The sequence below is a fragment of the Macrobrachium rosenbergii genome, chromosome 47 (genome assembly GCF_040412425.1).
Source record: "Macrobrachium rosenbergii isolate ZJJX-2024 chromosome 47, ASM4041242v1, whole genome shotgun sequence".
NCBI lineage: Eukaryota > Metazoa > Arthropoda > Malacostraca > Decapoda > Palaemonidae > Macrobrachium > Macrobrachium rosenbergii.
Window position 1 is genome coordinate 23,438,273 of NC_089787.1, and position 21,998 is coordinate 23,460,270.

At 35.8% G+C, this 21,998-nt stretch overlaps 1 protein-coding gene and 1 pseudogene across 1 annotated transcript; both read left to right on the top strand.

Annotated features, from left to right (window-relative positions):
- The first annotated feature begins 471 nt into the window (after positions 1-471).
- On the top strand, positions 472-14,140 carry LOC136830652 (uncharacterized). The gene is made up of 2 exons (XM_067090254.1): positions 472-702; positions 12,851-14,140. The coding sequence occupies exons 1-2, from the start codon at positions 531-533 to the stop codon at positions 13,576-13,578; spliced, it is 900 nt and encodes a 299-aa protein (XP_066946355.1). The 5' UTR covers positions 472-530; the 3' UTR covers positions 13,579-14,140.
- A 2,154-nt stretch (positions 14,141-16,294) lies between these two features.
- On the top strand, positions 16,295-20,845 carry LOC136830900 (uncharacterized; annotated as a pseudogene).
- The last annotated feature ends 1,153 nt before the right edge of the window (positions 20,846-21,998 follow it).

Genomic DNA, 21,998 nt, shown 5'->3' on the forward strand with positions numbered 1-21,998 from the left:
AAAGTATTTCTTTAGTCTTTCAGGAACTCCAGACCTAAAAAAAAAATATTTTTTAGGATATATAATAATCCCAAATCTAATAGCTGGTGATGATTTCCTATTAGTTAGTAAAAGGAAAGCATTTTATATGTAATTATAAACATAAGAAAACCTAAGGAGGTTTTCAAAATCAAATGAGTATTCTGAAAAAACTCATTGTCTCTGAATATTCAATCCTGGCCTTCATTATTCCTCTATAATAATTTTCTATGACGCAAAACTTCTAGGTAAGTTTTATTTTCAATCACGAACATATCTGACAACTTCTAAAGCGGGCCAAATCGAATCCAGCAATCTGCGAGGGTTCCCACATCATCAGGTACATTCCCCAGCAAATCGAATGGTGGAGCAGGCACGAAGAACAGAAAAGAGAAAATTGAAACCTCCGGCGGGAGGTGTTGAGGCGTAATGCCCCCACAGGGGATTATTCGGGAGTCGGCGGCGGGCGGCACCGCCGCTTAGAGAGAGAAGAGTGTCACCTAAGGGCCCCCATGCCGAGTGAGAGCGGTGGGGAGCCGACAGTCGGGTATATAAAGTTAGTTACGGGCCCGCAGGGTCAGTTGCGAGGTGTGACTGGCTTGACAATGATGTTGGTGATAGAGGTGGTTACAACGGCTCTTCTCTTATTTGCTGGAGCGACGGCCCAGAAGCCTACGACCCTAGGTAGGTGTTCCTGGTGTTTCTCGAAACTAGTACTAGTGGTACTGCTTCTTCTTCTTCTTATTTTCCTTCTTCTGTTTCTTCTTTCTAGTAGCCTACGACCCTAGGGAGGTGTTCCTGGTGTTTCTTGAAGCTAGTACTTGGTACTGCTGGTACTACTTCTCCTCTGCCAGCTGGTTCGGTTTCTCTCGCCCTGTGACACCATATTTTAGTCTTAAACTACTGCTACTACTAGTACTAATTCTCCATCTTCTCCTTCGCCATCTTCTTCTTCTTTAACTGGATCTTTCTGTGCCAGCTGGTTTGGTCTCTCCTCTCGCCCTGAAAACGCCACGTTTTAGCCTCGCAATTTCCTCTCTTTTCGTAAATTCTGGCTGCTAATGGACAGCAGTCTTATCGAGTGAAGATATACCGTGAGGTCAGTCTGAGGATGCCATAGGTTCTTTTAGTTAGCTACTCGTCTGTCTATTAATTAAGAAAACCAACCGAGAGCTTGTGGAGTTGAAATCGCCAGCAAGTGAGACTAGTGGTCAGATCGAAGATATGCGAAACTGTTCACAATTCTGTGGCTAAGATATGGCGTACTGATTTCCCGCACTCGACGTGGCTTTCGAAAACATAGCCAGTTGTCTCTTGGTTACAGAAATCAGAAGAATAAAATCAGTTGGACTAAACTACCAAGATTATTCGTGTGGACAAGCGAAACACCCTAGTGATGTCTGTAAATATGAACTGGGGCCTTCGTTGTTCATTTTCATTCATTGCAGTGATAACTTTATTCATCAGATACACACGCATTTCTCAAGTATAGCTATACATCTACACAGCTATTGTTTAGCTACAAAATAGCTAGGCACCCCTGTGTATTCAGAGACATATACAGGGTATATACACACATGGGTTGTGTACTCAGAGACATACTACAGAGTATACGCACACTCAAAACTGCTGTACATTCTCTGTCACATGATTAATGAAGAAGAAATGAGACAAATTTATAAGTGGAAACAAAGAACACCTTTCGACTAGTTCTTATCTATGACCATCTGATATACGGAAGTTCTGTAGCCACAGTTTAGCCAACCACTCCACAAGGAGAGCGCGTTTTCCTCGTGGGTTGACTGGTTCAGCTGAATGTTTTTTTAAACTTTCGTCTTTTAGATGGTTATATGTTTGCAAGTGGTCGACAATCATTGATTATTTTCTTCAATATAACTCACAGGCTAAATTCACATGCAAGGATGTTTGAGAATACATACGGAAAATATACATAGTTCCAAACATACACACACACACACACACACACACACACACACACACACACATATATATATATATATATATATATATATATATATATATATATATATATATATATATATATATATATATAATTTCAATACTTGTAAAGACACTCTACTCATCAATAAATCTACGCATACAGACATACCACAAAAATTTTGTGTTAGGTAACGTAAAGGCGTTATAAAGATACATTAACGAATGTTACATGTGAATTAACACGAAATGAATTTCTAAGGCTCGTACGTAATAATTTGTTCACCAGTGAAAACTCTTAAAGCTAAGTGGCTTAATAAGTCCACTGGAGTTAGCATGTATCGAGTTACTTCCATTATACTTTTTTTCATTTGGAGAATACGGTTTTGTAACACCTCCAGATGAAATAAGTTACAATATATCTCTTTATTACGAACAGATGAAAAGTAACTATATTTATCGTCTTTCAAAATACGACTGTTTGAATTTACAGTTGTTGGAGCTGTAAGTGAGCTTGAATATTTGAGAGATGAGGCTGTGGCCAGGTGAAGAAAAAAGTCACATGAATTGGTCTTTCAAGTCAGATTTTTAACCTGCGTTGACAAACAAAGAACACTTTGGGTTAACTTCATCTAACTAGAAGTCTAGGGTGGATGAACATACTGGAATTCAACTGGTTACTTTTGAGGAGAATTATTGTAATACAAACTCAGATTTCTTAACCAGACTATAAGAGAATGTATTATTTGAATTCTATAACATTCTATAACATTAAAGTTTAACTGGTCAAAATAAATCACAGTAAACCGAACAGGTTACAAAATATGGAAATTAAAGTTATTTCTTAACAAGTAGTCCATCTGATAACATTTCTTGGTTTTCAAGGAATCACATTGAGCTCCAAAAACTGTGAAGCCTGAATATGAGCACAAATATATCGTATTTATTTTCATAGCATCAGATGTAATTTACAAAAATTAAGTTGCATTTTTAATAGGGAAATAATCTATGCTTAAATCTCATCTTCTGTTGGTCTCTTTTTTTGGTTTTTGATTTGAGGAAAAAGGTAGGTAGATGAAATGGCTTAAACTATTAGAAGAGAACACTATATTATCAAATTATTATATATCATTCAGATGTTTTCTTAAATTACGGTACATTTCAAATATACAATAATATAAGGATATATAAAATGAGTGAAATTTTTCTAAATTTCATTTGTTGTTTACTAAAGCTGCCTTCAAGTCTAAGGTAATTTATATTTCAAAATTCTTCATAAAAATGGGTGGATATAATAAACATAATTTAAGGTTTTTTTTATTAAGTAAAAGGTATATTTCTTTAACAGATCTGCTGGAAAATAATTGCCATCTGTTGCATGTGGTAATATTTTTAAGATCTAGAGTAACAGGTCTATAGAATGTATTTTCTTACTTAGAGTGTTAACTGTGGGAAATGTGTATATTCTTTGTATACCTGAATATAATTTTCCATTCTTATCTTGTTCAGAAGGAATATGTGTATGTATTATATACAAATCCATTACGAACAATAAAAGTATGCCTGGTTTTTATGGTAATGATTCTCCTTTTTTATGAATATTTTTCATTCAACATTTACTTTACGATTTTCTATTTTTATTTTATATTTTTTGTAAGGTATATTCTGTTATAATGTTATCATTGCATTAATCATTCATTGAAATATGCTTCTGCAGGAGTTCACATTCTCATTTTATCTTGCAAATACACATACACACAGGTATATTATATATATACATGTATACACAACCTATATATATATATATATATATATATATATATATATATATGTATGTATACAGTATATATAGTGAAACCAGTCTATCCCAACTCCGAGGAACCAAAAGAGTTTGTCATATTTATCCAAGAAACATTTTAATAATACAATATTTAGAGAGACGTCACAGGGGTGTCAAACACTTTGGCAATGGTTTATAGTTATAATCATACTAATCTGGAATATTCCATCGTTACTTTCAAACTGAGTTCAGTTGACATTGGCAAAGTATCATATGAGTAAATTGGGTAACATTGTGAACTAGTGACAACTTTGGGACTCGAGTTGGACATTTCACTGGTCTCATACATAAACAATGGATTCTTCTTGAGTGATATAATAAACTCGTGGTAAATAGAGAGAGCCTAGGGTTACATAGGGAATCTATAAAATATAAGGGGATTCTAGAGTTATATAGTGGACTCATGACATATAAGGGAATCCTAGATTATACAGCAGACTCACAACATTTGCAGGGTGCTCCAGAATATTGAAGTGCATTCAAAACACATCCAGTTAATTTTATGGTTATAAACATTTTCAGGGGCGGGGGAGATTCTGCAATGATGCAGAGGTCTTACAATATATTAGGTGGATTCTTTAGTTATACAATGAACTGAGCAGCTCGGAATCACTCTTATATGAATGATTCCAGTACTTATGTTGCATGCCTGTACTACTCTATAATCTTTGTATATATCATAATAGCATTGCACTATCTTGAAACACCTATATGTGTGTTTCAAAGTAGTTCAACGTTCTTGTAATATATGTAGAGATTGTAAAGCAGCATAGGTTTGTAACATAGGCAAGGGACTCATATCTTATGCGAGTGATTATAGAGATATTCAGTGAAATGATAACATTTGCAGGGGATTCTAGACTTGTAGGCAGACTCACAAAATTTGCAGAAGAATATGAGTAACAATGTCTTCTTAAAACTTACACTAGTGACCTTGGAAGGATTACAGACTCAAAAATTTTACGTACACCATACGAGTGAGACTCTTAACAATACAACAAACTTGTGGCATTTCCTTGAGACTTATGGCAAAACTATAAGTTCGCAATACATATGGGAGAATATACAGTAACACAATGGACCCCCAACATCTGCAAGGGAACTCTGAGGAACTTAATAGACTTTCGACATATGGGGGACATTCTATTGTTTTAGTCAAGGATTCTAGACAGCGAACTCGCAACACGGTTTGAGAAATACAGAATATAAGACGGTTGACTCATCATATAACCACACGACTCCAAAGTGGGATATCTCTAGAGTAATACAATGAACTTGTAACTTATTTTGGGTGGTCTAGACTCTAGAGCAAAGCAGTGAAATCTTGACATTCTGAGGAGGGGACTGTACAGTAAAACAGATATCGTTACACATATAAGGACTTCAGAGATACACGAGGACTTTTAACACATACAGGAAACACTAATGTAGTGGACCTGATACATGTGTAGGGACTACGAATAATATAAAAGACTCGTAACATACAATGGAGACTCTACTTTGAACTCGTAACGTGCTTGGAGGTAGAATTTCTAATATTAACTATAATGACAGCATCGAAAAGTCAGGTCACATCACAAATTCATGTGCTGAATAAGTAATGTAGACCTCAATACATATGTTGATCTTTAACAAATATTTATTTTAGATAAACTTTGCAAATATTTTAAAGATTTTTCAAATCCTGGGAGCTTCATATTTTGTACTATTTGCCCACTCTTTCTCGAAAATTGCTGAAATATTTTTGTGATTGATTATAAACAGCCATATTTAGATTCTACTTATATTTGATAAACGTGGCTTGTTACGAGTTCACAGTACGGTCAGAGCCTCAGAAAAAATCTAATCTGATACTATTTAGAAAAATAACTGTAAGATTCATTGAAGAAAGAAAAAGGATGGGGGGGGGACGTTTCAGAATTTTTGAGATCTTGGAGGAAGTCTGATGTAAATGGGATTATACACCATTCACATGCATACGAACAGCTCTCACTCTTTTTTGTGTTCATTTGTATATCTATATGCATCTATATATATATTTATATATACATACTTTTAAGAAAATCCTACATCAATTAATTATTTTATTCTTAAGTATGTTTTATTTCCTTCAAACATCCATCTGCCATACAACTAAAGAGTTTGATAAAAAAAAAAAAAAACAGCAGAAAAATCAATATCACTTTCATTCTAGAACTAATATGTGGTTCATTTACTAAAAACAAATGCGCATTTACTAATGCAATCTCTCCCCCAACAGCCCGTCACCCCTTTGCATAAATCTTGCACCTCAAGCCTATTTCATTCTCTTACCCTCTCCGTGAAAATCTGGTACTTCCGAATTTACAACCCAAGAGCTATATTCCTTAATCTACGTGCACAGCACACCCACTTTGAAAGGTTTATGGTCTATCTCATGATACCCCTTATTAATATTTTTACCTCACCACAACTCTTATTTGATTCTCACAGTTTGTTCTTAAAATAAGTTTGCTTTGGGACTATATTTAGAGGAAGTGAAATGTTTGAGAACCGCATGAAAGTTGTGGTGAGGTAAAGATGTTAACGAAGGGTATTATAAAATAGACCAAAACCTTGTGAAGTTGGTTTGGCTCTGCCAGTAGATTCTGGAATATTTATTTCTTTTTGTCAACATACAACACTTGTAGTTAATTTAGATACAGAGGTAATTGTACTTGATTTAAATACAGAGATAATTGTACTTCATTTCAATACAGAGATGACTGTAATTAACTGAAATACAGAGATAATTAGAGTTGATTTGAAAGCAGAAAGTAATTTCTCACTCTTAACTCAGCAAATACCTCATAAATTATAACCAGTTAATTTTAGAATGCCTAAACAAAATACGTATATACATAAACATTAATTTTTTTCGAACTTTCATCATCTCAGCTGATATGTATCAGAACTATTCTATAGCCTTTTTTATGCTAATATCTTCTTTAAACATTGTTTCACAAAATCTCTTTCTATGTACATCTAGATTCTTTTATGTCTCTGGCGAATGTCCTTAGATTTCCTTTTCATTATTGCGTCTTCTAACAGGAAAGAACCATTTACAATCTCTATTTGCTTATAAAACATGTTCATTTGTTTCTTATAACGATATTTTTCTCCACAATTCTTAAACATGTTATATGCCCACAAAAAGCCTGCCTTCATTTGATTAAGTGACTTCAGAAACTTTAATTTTACCTAATTTGTCCTTACCCTTCCAACAACACTTTACGATAATCTTCTCATTCACGTAACCTCTTCCATTATGAATATTATAATGCTCTTCTCTTATTAGACCTCCTTTCAGCGGTTAGACATTCTCATTCAATATTAATCATACATATTCCCAAACATTCAACGAAATACAGTTATCTCTTACACCCCAGTCTACCAAAGAAACTAAAAATTGCTATATTTTTTTTATTTACACTTGGCGATCTTCCTTTTTTTCAGTTTACCAACGTTTTTTCCATAAAATTCCCAATGGTCAGTTCTTCGGTCTTAAATATGCAAGAGTTCTTCAAAATGATCCCTCTAGGGAGATAGATCTGAATCTTTTCCAGCCTAAGTCACATTTGCTCAGTAACAGTCTTCTCTGCACTCACTCCACTCTCAGCTTTTTGTCAGACCCGCCTTCTATACAGTATTTCCCAATTGTTCTTGCAACTCCCAACGTATTTCCTTATTTATCTCTTTCCATCTAGGCAATTCTATTCCAAACAGACATAACTTCTCCTCGCTACCTATTCTTACGTAAACTCTGTCCGCAAAACCGCATCAACATGTATCCGGACGCACGCATGCAAATGTATGTATATATGTTTTTGTTCCCATCCTGATTTTGCATAGGTTCATACCTCACAAAACTCACACCCTCATCGTTTTTCGTAACTCGAGCGCTGGGTAGCACAGCCACAGTTCCTCGAATTTCATAATTCAGAAATCTAGGGGTCGCCTTTGCCGAAGAGTTTTGATGTGAAGTTGAAAAACTCGCCTGGTCTGAGGTGGGTGACCCTTTGCGTCTCCATAATCACATCATTTTCATCACGATCATCGGTGAGTAAACTAATCAATGATGTTCCTTTTCAGATTTTCTGTTTTTGAGTTTTATTTTTTTTATTATTCTTATATTGCTCTGGCATCAGAGGCTTGGCCCCTTTTCCTGAAGAACGCAAAGGGAAGAAGATTTCAGGCTGAATTTTTGTACGAAGGAATTTATGAGTACTTGGTCAGTGCAGAACAGATTTCTTCATCAACAAGCTGTCAAAATCACCATAAAAGTCCAGCTAGCGTATAAACGTCACGAAGTCCACGGTCAAGGTGCTAACCTGACTGGCTGTCTTGCTAATGCAATCAAAGAACCGTGACTGCTTATAAATACATTACGACAGCTTTCAATAGAGCTCTAATCTCCATCTCCGGCAGCATTTGAAGTATTTGCTGTTTTACGCAAGATGCTGTCGCCACGACACGAAAGACCCACGAAAAAATATTTATTTGAATGCTCCTTAAAGTATATAACTACCTTACTGGCTTGATATTTAAAAATAATTCATTTTTAATGACATATTTAGAGAGAAAGTCTTTTCCTCATTGCCTTGTGCAACAAAAAGAGGATTTTAAATAAATAATAGGCCTAAAGACAAAGTATTTGCTTCAGAAATATGTCACAAAAAGCAATATATCATTGTAATGATTATTAAATATAAATTACTGCTAAGAAGCTGTATAGAATTGATGATTTTTGCACTGAATCACATTGCAAGTGAATTTGCAATGTATGTGCTTTTCAGAAGCTTTGTCAAAGCTAAGCAAAATTCATCAGTCTTTATTCAAGACTGATTTCTGGCACTGTGCCAAATGTGCAGTCTGACACTGAGAAATATGAACAATTATGTTGTGCCACACATGAACAACTACATTGTGTCACACATGAGCAAATATGTTGTGTCACGAACAAAATGCAAATGGGTCATGAGGATGACCTAGCAATGTGTCAAATGAACAACTTTGGAAAGTGCAAGGTGAATGCTCTGTCCAAATGAAATAACTGGATCATACCACGTATGAACAGTTTGCAAACGTGGCAAATGAGCAGTTTTGTCATTTGCGAAATGAAGAGTATGTTGGTGGTAGTCGAAATACCAAAAGATGTTCGTTCCAATTTGAAAATGTTGGTGGTGTGTCGTGACTATGAACTTTTGTCAAACAAATTTGTCACGTGAATATTTGTCAAATTACAACATGATCTTGAATTGCTGTTCTTGTTGAACACTTGAATAGTTTTCCAAAAACCCCATAACTTTGATGACATTACAAAGAGCCATTTTAATGAGCTTAGGGAATAAAAATAATTCACAATCATACACACACGTATGTCTATATATGTATATATACATATGTATATATATATGCATTATATATTAAATATATATATATATATATATATATATATATATATATATATATATATATATATATATATATATATATATATATATATATATATATATATATATATATATATATATATATATATATATATATATATATATATATATATATATATACAGGGATTTCTGAAATACGGTATACAATCTTTTCGGGGAAAACTACGTTACAATGTTGCATGCATATATCGTACATCTTCTTGAATATCTCTAATAATATTAGCATTAAAGTAGATTGTTATCATTCTTGGTATCACTGACGCCATTCTATCTTGGACTGGATAGTAGTTACTTCATTCATTTCCCACTCTGGATTTCAAGGCTTTCAGCGGATAATAGATGCTCGGAACCGATAAGTTAACTGATCATTGTGGGTTATCACCACATATATATATATATGTATATATATATATATATATATATATATATATATATATATATATATCTATATATATATATATATATCTATATATATATATATATATATATATATATATATATATATATATATATATATATATATATATATATATATATATATATATATATATATATAAAAATATATACGTGTTGTGTATATACAGGTATACTTCATGTTGAACGAAATGTGAACAAAGATATAATAATAATAATAATAATAATAATAATAATAATAATAATAATAATAATAATAATAATAATAATAATAATAATGAATTTTTTCGTTGAACAGAATTGGAAGACTAATTTTAAGTTTTAAAAAAATCCCTCGTTGCAATTCTTATATTCTATTTTTTTTCTACATTTCTTGCATTTAATCCTGTTCTAGTAAAAAAAATTACTGTTTTTAGTGAAATACTGTCAATTTTGGAAAGTTTTGAGCCCATTACAGGACGCATCTCTGCTTAGGAAGAATACTGTTTCTTGTAAAAACTCGAACCTCAGTGTTTTGTTTCGAAAAAAAGGACTAAATTCATATTGGGTGCAAAGTGAATTCGTGAGATTTCATTCTAATGTGACATCAGATATTTCATGTAGTGTATTAATTGGGTGTTTTGCCGCACAACTCAGCCATAATACAAAAATCTAGTACGATCTTACTTTGGGAACGAAATTTAAAAATACAACTTTAAATTTCTAAGGTTTTTGATACAGGAAGGATGTATCAATTGATTAGTGAGGAAAGCATCAAACGCCTGTGTCGTATTTAGAAGATTTAAGACGGAAAAGTATCATTTTCAAGTTGTGTATCAACTTTTATCTATTTTGACCATTTCTTGTCGTCATTTAGTGAAGTAATCCTACTCTGGAGAAACGTATTATGTCTAATTCGTGTGTACTTGGTGTAGTACTTGTAGAAATACAAGCAATACATTTGAACGACTGAGAATTGCACTTTGAAATTGTGTAGGAAACGTCAAAGCACAAAACTTCAAGATAAATATCAAGAGGAATCATTGCCAATCGCGAAATCGTCTGAGGAGACTGGACCACCTTCACGCAATCAGTGTTTGACATGAATATATTTTCGAGCACTCCCTGGGAAAACTTGAAGAACTCTGAGGAAATACTTAAACTATGGAATAAGATTGACTGGTCGAGGCTTACGTTACTGTATTCAATAATCCAGTAATCAAGAAGCTATATATTCTGAGATCTATGACAATAAACTTCAGAGGCTTTAAAAAGACGTGAACAGAAACATCAGACTGAAAGTACCTGAAGTCACCTTATGAAATTCCCAAGATTAGACAGAAACAAGACTGGCCAACGTAATGTAATCACTTAGACAAGACTAATTTATGTCAGTTCGCTTGAGAAAATATATCTAATTGCTATTAAGAGAGCTGGAAAGCTCAAGAAACAGCAATGAATGCCCACAGTTCCACCAAGCAAGAAAGGATCAAGAGAACTGGTCAGTGACCAACGCTGACTGGGCCAGCATTATCCCACAAAAATCCCACAACTTTCGTGTGGAATTAGCCAAAAGGGGCATTAACCTGAGGCGTCTGGAGGATAGAATGCCCCAACGTTGACTGGGCCAGTATAATCCCACAAAAATCACACAACTTTCGTGTGGAATTAGCCGAAAGGGGCATTAATTTGCCACTGAGGCTTCTGGAGAACAGAATGACCCTTCAGAGCTGAGAGATCCACAGATCCTCTGAGGACTAAGAGAAGAAAGGCGTTTTAAAATCTAGGCGAATATAAATAATTAAATAAACGGTAAATAATTAAATACACAATAAATTATTTAATATATATATGAATACGATAGCTGAATAAATAAAATGAATAAATGAATAAATACAATACAAGACAAGAGATAAATAAATGCCAGACAATAGTCAAATGAATAAACAAATGTAATACAATACAATACAATAGTTGAATAAATAAATAAATGCAATACGATACAATACCATAATCAAATAAATCAGTAAATATATCAATTATTAGATAAATAAGCAGATAAATACACAAATAGAGAGGTAACTAAACAAAAAAGAGAATAAGCGAAAAATTACTCAAATAAATACATAAAAATAAATAATAAATAAAAAAAATAAATGAACAGTTAAATAAACAAAATAAATAAATAACTAAACTAATAAATAAACACAAATAAAATAAAATAAATAATTGAATAATTATGTAAAGAAATAAATAAAAGGAGCCAAGTAAGGTACTTTAAGGCAGCATAATATCGTCTCTTAAACTGGGGGTCATCACCATCCATTACATTACCTGGAAGGATGACTCTCTGGAAGGGCCTGGAACTAGGCAATGTGACGTCAGGACACCATAAAAAGGAAAGTTTTCTGAAGGAATTCAAGACAATACCTCAAGAGACGCAGGACAAAGGACAACTGTAGATATCCTGCGGTCAACTTCACATGAGGAAGGAACTGCAACAACTGAGGTCTTCAGTAACTTCATCTACAGAAGACTTTGAGGGAACCTGATTGAGGACTTCAGCAACTAGATTCCAATAGCATTTTCAGAAGACTCTGGATGTCCTCTTCCAGGAAAAACTGAAGGCAGAGTATCAGACACTTTCCAGAAGACTGCAGTGGCCATATCAGATGCAATAACATGACCTGAGTTTAAGTGTTTGTCGACAGGAAAAGACAGAGGACCAGGAATTGTTTTCTAGAATGAAACTAGATGTTAATGTTAGATCTTTAGAAACGCCTACTTCATTGGGGGAGTTGTAGAAAAATCACACATGGCTACGCATCTTCTCTCACAAAATTAGTCACTGATATAAAGTAAGACAGTGATATCATTCATAGTGACTGTTGAAGACACCATCAGTTCATGCACAGATTCAGTAACTTTTATTTTTTCTAGAAGTCATCAAGAACTCGTCATTGCAAGATTTAAGAGTGGTTGCCTTTTTGCTCTCTTAAACCCCCAAGAGGAAATCTCACATATGATCAATGCTAAAACATTTTTTCTAGATTAAAATTGCTGTAAGACAACTGCAAAAAATGATGTCATATTTAACGATAGCAGTCTGTAATGCTTATGAGAACCCGTCGAATACAAAAGGCAATAACTGCTTTTTAACTCTTTGCAGATAGAAGCCATGTCAATACAGCACAGTCGAGAGAAGACTTAGGCAACCTCCCTATCCGTCACCCACCACCCATGTCTGACAGACTCCAGATTGAAAGGCAAACCGCGAAACTAGCAGAAGTGACCCGTCACGGTGACTCTCACTCACTAGACAGAGAAACTGGCATTGTAGACCATGTGGGAGACTCTCCCTTTGAGCTAGACACAGAAAACGGTGTGAGAAGCGGCAGAAGGAAGAGAAAGGTTATATATCGAACTGGCCGCTACGGACAGTCCAGCAGGAACAGTGGCGACCCCTACGGTAGGCGCAGGGGGAACTATGGGCCTGGCTACGACTCTCTGGCCGACCGCAGGCGGTACGGGTATCCCATGGATCGCTCCAGGGGTGGCTCTTCGCAAAGGGCCACCACCACGCGGAGGCCCGACTACGTCCTGATCACCGCCACGCCGGAGCCTTACTTCAGAAAGACAGAGCCTCCCCGCCCAAAGCCAGTCACTACCGAAGCTATCAAGAAGAAGGTCAAAGTACCCAAGGGGAAGAAGCAGCCGGTGAGAAAGCTGACCAGAGACGTGAAGAGGGAAATCGCCAAGTACGCGCTGCAGCACGGGAAGCAACAGGCTGCCACCCGCTACGAAAACATCCTCGGCAGACGACTGCCTCCCCAGAAAATAGAGAAGTTCATCAAGAGATACCAGAAGCAACAAAAGAAGGAAAGGAGTCACCAGTAAGAGGCAGATTCCAAAAGCGAGACCCAAGCCTAAGCTTCAGCCTGCGTGAAGCGGAACCATATCATGTTTTACATTAGAACTACTATTATTATTTTGCATTCTGAATGCGACAATGATTGCAATATATGCTTAGCACTCCTCCATTCCTCTCCTCGGACTTCCGAAAAGTCAGTAAAGTCTTAGCGGATCAAACCCTTCGCCCCTCGTATTTTCTTTTGGGAGCATCTTTTCTCAAACCCAAACTGTCTTGATGTTGCAATATTTGTAATTCAATACCTCAATGAACAGTTGTACCTGTAAAAAGAATTGCTCTGGAGATATATATATATATTATTTTACCAGTTGGTGCAGAAATGTAATTAATGCTAGGATTAAGGCTAAGGTATTAATTGGAGAATGTGTTTTTATATATTTATCCACCCGGCTCCCTTTGTTAGTTCTTCTGGTCAGCAATGACGCAGAAGTCTCCCTAACAATTAGCCGTCATGGGTGGTGTGTGAAAATATTACTGAATTAGTACATTTGATGTATCATAACAGGGTAAATGAATGCTATAATATTATAAGGTTTATTATATCCCCCTATAACATCTTTTTGAAAACTTCTCAATGAAATGGGTAAACGTTCTGAATCTTACTACATCAAAGATGTCTCGAAAGACAAATGGAATTTCTCAGCAATATTTATAGTTAGAAAACATCTGAATCAAGAAATTTTTGGCGTTTAATGCAACATGAGTGTAGACGGAAGGTTGAAAGATTTTCCCCATATGCTCATCAATACTACTTCTAAGCAGCCTTGACATCGAAGTTTAGCCAGCATAGTCATCAAACTGAATTTCCGAATATTCAAAGTATATCAATTTCAGGTGGAACTACCCTACATTTTCTTGTTTCTTTTCATTTATTCTGTCTCTACCAGCTTATTAAGACACCGCCACAACTGTGAAGTACAGTTTAACGGAATAGAGACGAGGAAGTGAGCGTCAAAGAAAGATAGCAAATTTGAATATGGAATTACAGTACTTGAATGATGTCCGTGGCTGGTTTCTAGTTAAAGTATCTAGAAATAGAAGAATAAGGTAAAGAAAATGTTAGAATTAAGTAAAATACTATCATGAAATACTATCTTTGGTGACTAAAGTAAACAGAATTTATGATACATCTAGATACGGAAAGAATTGCTTCAGTAATAGACAGCTCAATCAGATGGATAATTTAGATGAGTATGTGCTAAATTTGCACATCAAAACAGTCGTGCAACGACGTAATGGAAAGTAGGAGACTGACTGTTTTCAGGATTTGAAAATAAAAACATAACGATACGTTCACAGTAAAATGGTAGCTGCGTCTTCTGTGTTGGGGTGCTTTCTACAAAGTAACGAATTACCTCCCTTGGCAATATTACTCCACGATGCCTCATTTTGATCAATAAAATGCAAACTCTCTTCAGTGATGAGTTTAACCTGGTAACCTTGCGTTACTCGTTTCAAATGAAACGACTTACGGATAGTCGATGTTGCGAAAAAACGCACCATAGATTGCTTAACATGAAATTCATAAGAAAAATTTGCATGAGAGTTGGTTCTCTACAGTTAACTGATGATGTTGTGTCAAAGAAATGAGAAAAATATATTAAACTCCACAGAAATTGCGCACGCTGTTTTGTGGTTCGATATCACCCTTTATTTATTTTGTTCGATGACGTCGGCACAAATGTTTACAATTTGCCAGAAACATTAATAAAGGAGAAAATAGGCAGACATACAGTAATTGTGGAATCCATGACTGAGGGGTAACGGTCCTAGATTTAATCTTGCCAAATTCTGATCTGATCGCTTGTAACTGGTACTTCTTCCTGTATTTTCCGTGGTGTTCCTCAGGGCTTTCACTGTGGTCCAGATAATTTGTAAATATTACTTTCTCTTTCCTTCGAAGCTATGCATGAGTTTGGCTGTGAATATTGCTATTAAGTGGTACCAAAACAGTGTGTGGATGATGATGTTTTGCAGAGAAAGTTTCTCAAACTACTTACTGAATTGCACGTTCTAAAGACTCTTAAGAAGTTTCATGAAGGGTACTTCTTGAAGGGTGATTTGAATCATATGGTTGAAACTTATGCTGAGGGTAAATGCACTGCACTGATAAAATATGTAAGAGAACTCCTCCATCAGCTGGGAACAGTCAAAAGACTAGAAGATTTACAAATCTGACCTGCCTTGTTAGGCATCTGAGAGGCAGGCTCAATAGAACTTGTCATAATCATGTAACAACTGATCTCTGAGCCATAAATTTCCGTGGGAATGAGGAAATGGATGGTTATAATCTCAATTGGCATGGGAAAGCTGGCAATGCTGTTTGAAGGACATGCGGCCAGTTAGTGTCCAGTTGTATTCAGACTTACTAACCAATACATATTCTGTCTTACACTTATAGCTAAAGACGGGGTTAAATGAAGCTAAGGAAAAACATCGAAGATGATACTGAGAAAGAATTTATGGATTGCTAGAGAGCTTCAGGGCAATGTCGAGAAGAAATGGAAGAAACTGGTAAAATTTAAAGTTATTGTGATTACATTCTAAAAGTAGCCATGAAAACATATAGAACAACTCTGAGATGAAGAATCACTAGTCAAAACTTACAATATTAAGGGAGGAACACCAGTATAGAGCCAAAACAAAATATTCCAAGAATTCCAATGCTTGGAATTTGCAATGATGACTGATTCAGAACCGCTGATTCCAGAGAGTATTATGGTAGGGTGAGACACGGACAGAGATAGAGAGATACGGATTGTTAGTTTAAGAGACAAATCGATAAATAAATGAAACAGATGTTGTTATGTTTGTTCTATCAAGAACAGTGAAAAGAAGCTTTTGAATCTGCGACGACAGAATCAAGCACTTTTGTTCTGAAATCCATAATATAACAGTAAAACCATTCATGTATCAAGCAGGCACAGTAATGGACGCAAATTATAATGAAAATAAAAGGTGGATGACTGAAGTAACACCTATGACGTCACGTACTTCCCCAGGGTTGATGTTCCTGATCTTTCAGGTATAGCCGACCCTCACCCCCAAAAGAATTCCCGGGAATCTTGAGGTAATACTTATGCATTCCTATTAACATTTAGCATGCATCCAAAGAGAGATTAATATAAAAAGCAGAAACCAAACAATGAAACAAATTAAAAGATGGTACTATAATTAGTTAGTGAGCACAGTCTTAAGGATTGGTCCAGAATAATTTGACGTACGTTGAAAGAATTTTCCATAATCAAGACATCTGTCATTCTTTGAGAAATCCTGACACCAGGTAGACAGACATACAAAGAATAAAGAAGGGAGAAAACATTTCCTGTACTTCAAGGAACTACAAGACAAGCCTTCATAGCCACACAGAAATTACCTCAAAGAGTACCCAAACTGAATAACCTAGAATGACCTTGGGGGAACTTTAATTGCAATGACGTTAAACTTATCTTACTTATAGGGGCGTGACAGTAAAACGAGAGGACGACATTTAACCACAAGTAATCTGTTAACATCTACTTCCCTTTACCATGGGAATAAATCAAAGCCAAAGGAGAATTATATATGATAAGAAAATGCGGCCTAATCTGCGTTCGAACCTATACTTAGCTGGACATCATTCATTCAGCTTCAAGGAGCTGAATGGCTAATGTCCCCGAGAGTGAGGAAAACTAACACCAGCCTTTCTTTTCTCCCTCACCCCACAGGTGAAGATGCTTCTTCCCTCCCAGCAGCCGTAACGGAAAACGGCCCGCTCCTGGACGCCCTGTCGAACTCGGCCGAGAACCACTCAGCCGAGGAGGCCGCGTTCACGAGGGAGGAGGTCTTCGGGAAGGGCCTCGACAGCGAGGAGAACTCGGAGTACGACGTCGACATCGAGGACGACTACAACGACGACGACGATGATGACGATGATGATTTCGACGACGACGAAGACGATGACTGGACTAACTCAGACGCTTATCAAGAGGATTTAGATGACCTAGACCTTAGACGCCTTGCACGAGATCTACGGCGAGGAGGGGACGAGAGCCGAAGACGAGGACGACGAGAGCAAAGAGAGGTTCAAGAGGAAGATCATCTACCGGGGACAGGGCGGCGGAGGCATCTACAGCCGGGGGGGAAGGAGGGGGCAAGCAGGAGGCGGCGACGAGGACCCCTACGGACGCAGGAGGGACCACTACGGCCGCGGCCCAGGCGACTCATGGCCCTACAGAAGCCAGGACTCCCGCGACCAGAACCCCTCTTCTTCCCAGATGACCCCAAGCACCACGGGAAGTTCCTCCGGCAGGACAGACACCGCCCCCGTCTACGGGACGCCCAGGAAGACGGAAGACGACGGCGTCGGCAGATCTCCCTCGGGAGCTTCTTCTTCCTCCGCAAACTCTTCGGGAAGGAACGCAGGCAAGCGGAGCAAGACGGAGCGGCGCGAGACGTCCAAGTCGAAGCTGTCGAAGAACCTCAAGTACGAAATTGCGCAGTACGCGATGCGCCACGGGCCGCAGAGCGCCGCAGAGCACTTCCAGGAGCGCGTCGGGAGGAAGCTCAAGGTGAAGAAGATCGAAAAATTCATCCGCAGGTACCAGGAGAGGCAGTGAGCGAAGAGGGAAGAAGAAGAAGAAGACGGTACTGCCAGGTAGCGAGCGCTTCCCCCTGTACGCTAACCGCCATAACTATCATGAGTCTTCTTTTTAACCAGTCCATAATTCCCCCCTTATTGTGAGTCTTTTTTTTTTTAACCAATCCATAATTTCCCCTTTATTGTGAGTGTTTTTTTCATTTAACCAATCCATAATTTCCCCTTTATTGTGAGTTTTTTTAACCAGTCCATAATTTCCCCTTTATTGTGAGTGTTTTTTTCTTTTAACCAATCCATAATTTCCCCTTTATTGTGATTTTTTTAACCAATCCATAATTTCCCCTTTAATGTGAGTTTTTTATTTTAACCAATCCTTAATTCCTCCCTTATTGTGATTTTTTTAACCAATCCATAATTTTCCCTTTATTATGGGTCTTTTTTTAACCAATCCATAATTTCCCCTTTATCATGAGTTTTTTTCTAACCACTCCATAATTTCCCCTTTATTATGAGTCTTTTTAACCAATCCATAAATCCCCCCACCCCTACCCCCTTTATATATATATATGTGTGTGTATGCAAATATACCTCCATTCCAAGCACGGACTGGAGGGCGGTGACCCTTTTCCAGAATCGGGAAAACGTATAACTTCTTTTTTTTTTCTTCAGGGATTTTCTGATGCATGAGAAACATTTTGCAATATTTGCAAATAAAACTGTACCTCATTGTGACGGTGTTACCTGTACGTGACGCGAGAACTGGTTGACTGATTGATTTACGCCTGTTAGAGCTGGCGTCACAAAGATGACGCGAGATTATATAATCTGTGTACTGCAATCTATATAGTCAAGTAATTCAGGGCATAGATTTAATTAGATACTGAATAATCCAGTACGGTTTATTTGGTGGAAAACTAAAATAATAACTGTAATTAATAAATATTGAAATATAAGATTTAGCCAAATTTACACTGGATTCCAAGTAGGTTAGAGAATTCAATTGACAAAAATAAAATATTTGTAAAAATTAGTATTGAGGGGACTCGATTTAAAACGTCCAATCTGTTGGTTGGACAGAGCTTCGAGGTCCATACCAGACCTATTAAACCAACGGACGTAAAGTACCATACTGATTTAAGTTGTCTTTTTTATAGCAAACATTATCAAGTTTAACAAAGACTGACTCAAGACGTACTAAGAACAACTATGAATATGAGAATATAAAACATGTCTTCAATATATAGTACAATAATAAATGTGTAAGTGTGTGCATTTATGTATGTATACATATGTATGTATATATATGTATATATATGTATATATATGTATATATATGTATGCATATATATATATATATTATATATGTACATATATACATGTATATATGTATATGTGTATATATATACATACATACACTATACATACATACATACACATGCAATGACGGCTCATTGTAAAGATTTTCTCGAGGCTGAGACGAGACTAGATTTAGCATCTACAGGTAAACTTAAATTTAGTCACCTTTTTATCCAATTTTACAATTTTTATTAGACATTAGCTACCACTGAATGTATGCATAAGGATATTTATATGTATTACCGTGTATATGGTTTCTCCTCTCTCTCTCTCTCTCTCTCTCTCTCTCTCTCTCTCTCTCTCTCTCTCTCTCTCTCTCTCTCTCTCAAAAGGACTCAAAAGGTGAATGTCAGGAAAATAAAGATTACTGTAGATCTTGAAAGAAATCAAAGTTTCCTTTTTTGTAAATAAAATTAGCAAAGGCAATGATAATAAACTGAATATGTATTACGTATGAAATACATATATTAAAATGCATAGATTCATTCACAATATATATACATATATACATATATATATAAATGTATATATATATGTATATGTATACATATATATATATATATATTTGAAAACATATAGATATACATGCATACAGTTGCTATACATACATACATGCATACATATATACAGACATACATACACACATACATAAAGCCTTGTAGATAATAGGACACCATACAGTGACACTGATATATACCACTTTTGGGAGGGGCCAATTATTCACGTCAAATATTTTGAATACACGAAAAAATATTTGTCAAAATTTATGCTAATTTATGACACCTCACGAGCTCTTACAAATCTGGCATCACAGAGACCAAAAAACGGACAAAATTGGACCTTAATTATGCATAAAAAAAGAATTTTGTTTTTAAGACATCTGAAATTTCCTAAGATCAAAATATCTAAAATATTATACTTGGATTGCCTTGTAAATGCAAAGTATTTTTATGTGTATATGAATAATTATATCTACGTGTTCTTGATCCAGTCAGTGGTCAGTTTGACAACTGCCTTTGTGACCACTGTACAGTTTTGCGCGTTCGACCTTGTGGTCCCGCTGGAGAAAAACTTGAAATTTGGACCTTTTTTTCCCCACTAAAACTTGGTCCCCTAACTTAGTAAGTTCTATCCTAAACTTAAAAGTTTTCAAACTGTGTTTCCTTAAGTTCCTTTTTTTATGTATAGGCTTGATTGTAAGTTGCTGAAACCATTTTTATTCTTATTTTTTTTGTATGACAATTTTCATTCATGTTTTATTATACTGAAATATAATATACACCACTTTAATTACCTTATCCGGTGTCTTTCAGAAATGTGTGACCTTTGAATTTTTTTTTTTAGTTTATGTAATTAAAAAAAATTGGAAATTAGAGAAAATTTATGGAGGGAAGTCCCTCTTGGTGGCGTGGGAGGTGACACTCTGTTGCGTGGTTTACTCTTGAAACAATAATAATAATAATAATAATAATAATAATAATAATAATAATAATAATAATAATAATAATAATAATAATAATATAATAAAAATAGACCCTGCCATACTGAAAATCTGCCTAATTGATGAAAAATTTGATCTTCACAACTCCAAAATACTTTCGTACACAGAGCTCATGACCAGTAAGTCTTCCACTCTCACATTTATTGCGCAATCACAGACCGTTGTTTTTACATGAATTCTCTCACACTTCCCAGAAGTTAAATTACTTGTGGTTTTAAGTGTGAAAGGTAAAGAAATAAAAGATTAACAAAAAAAAAAGCTTAGCCCACATCAGGGGGTCGACGCTGAGATTAGGGAGTTCTGAGCGAAAGCTCAAGAAGAAGAAGAAGAAGAAGAAGAAGAAGAGGAAGAAGAAGAACGGGAAACAAATAAAAAAATGAAAAAGTAAATAAACAAAAGTCATTCTCATATTATTGAATATACCCTTCGCTGTCTTTTCAAAATCTCTGTTACTCTCTTATTCTTTACAATCAAGAGAACAGGAGGAAAACATCGCAGAAGTAAGAGTAGAGAAAGAAATCAGACGAATCTATCTCCCTTGTGACCTCTCTCTTGAGCGTAAACAGAAATTGGAAAAACGGAGAAAGATATTCTCTTCTTTCCATTTTCTTCAGACCTGCTGGACAGAAATATCTGTCTGTAGCAAGAACTGTTAGTCTTTTTAAGAGAAAGACATTTAAATAAAATCTAATTTAAGAATAATGATGTCGTAAGTTGATTTTATGATAGAGAAAAAAAAAAAAGAGGAAACAGTTCTGGTCATAAGGCCAAAATATAAAGTGGCTTTTCACTGATACAGGAAAGAGAGATTCCCTTTCAGTAAAGCTGAATCGGGTCTGGAATACGAAATAGTTTCTCATTCAGCTGTTTCATGAAGGGAGAGAGAGAGAGAGAGAGAGAGAGAGAGAGAGAGAGAGAGAGAGAGAGAGAGAGAGAGAGACTGCAACACC

What these genes read in the sequence shown, in the direction of transcription:
- LOC136830652 (XM_067090254.1), top strand. Translation starts at nt 531, where the DNA reads ATGCCGAGTGAGAGCGGTGGGGAGCCGACAGTCGGGTATATAAAGTTA. An exon ending in CCAGAAGCCTACGACCCTAG is followed by an intron (nt 703 to 12,850) that starts GTAGGTGTTCCT and finishes AACTCTTTGCAG; the next exon opens with ATAGAAGCCATGTCAATACA.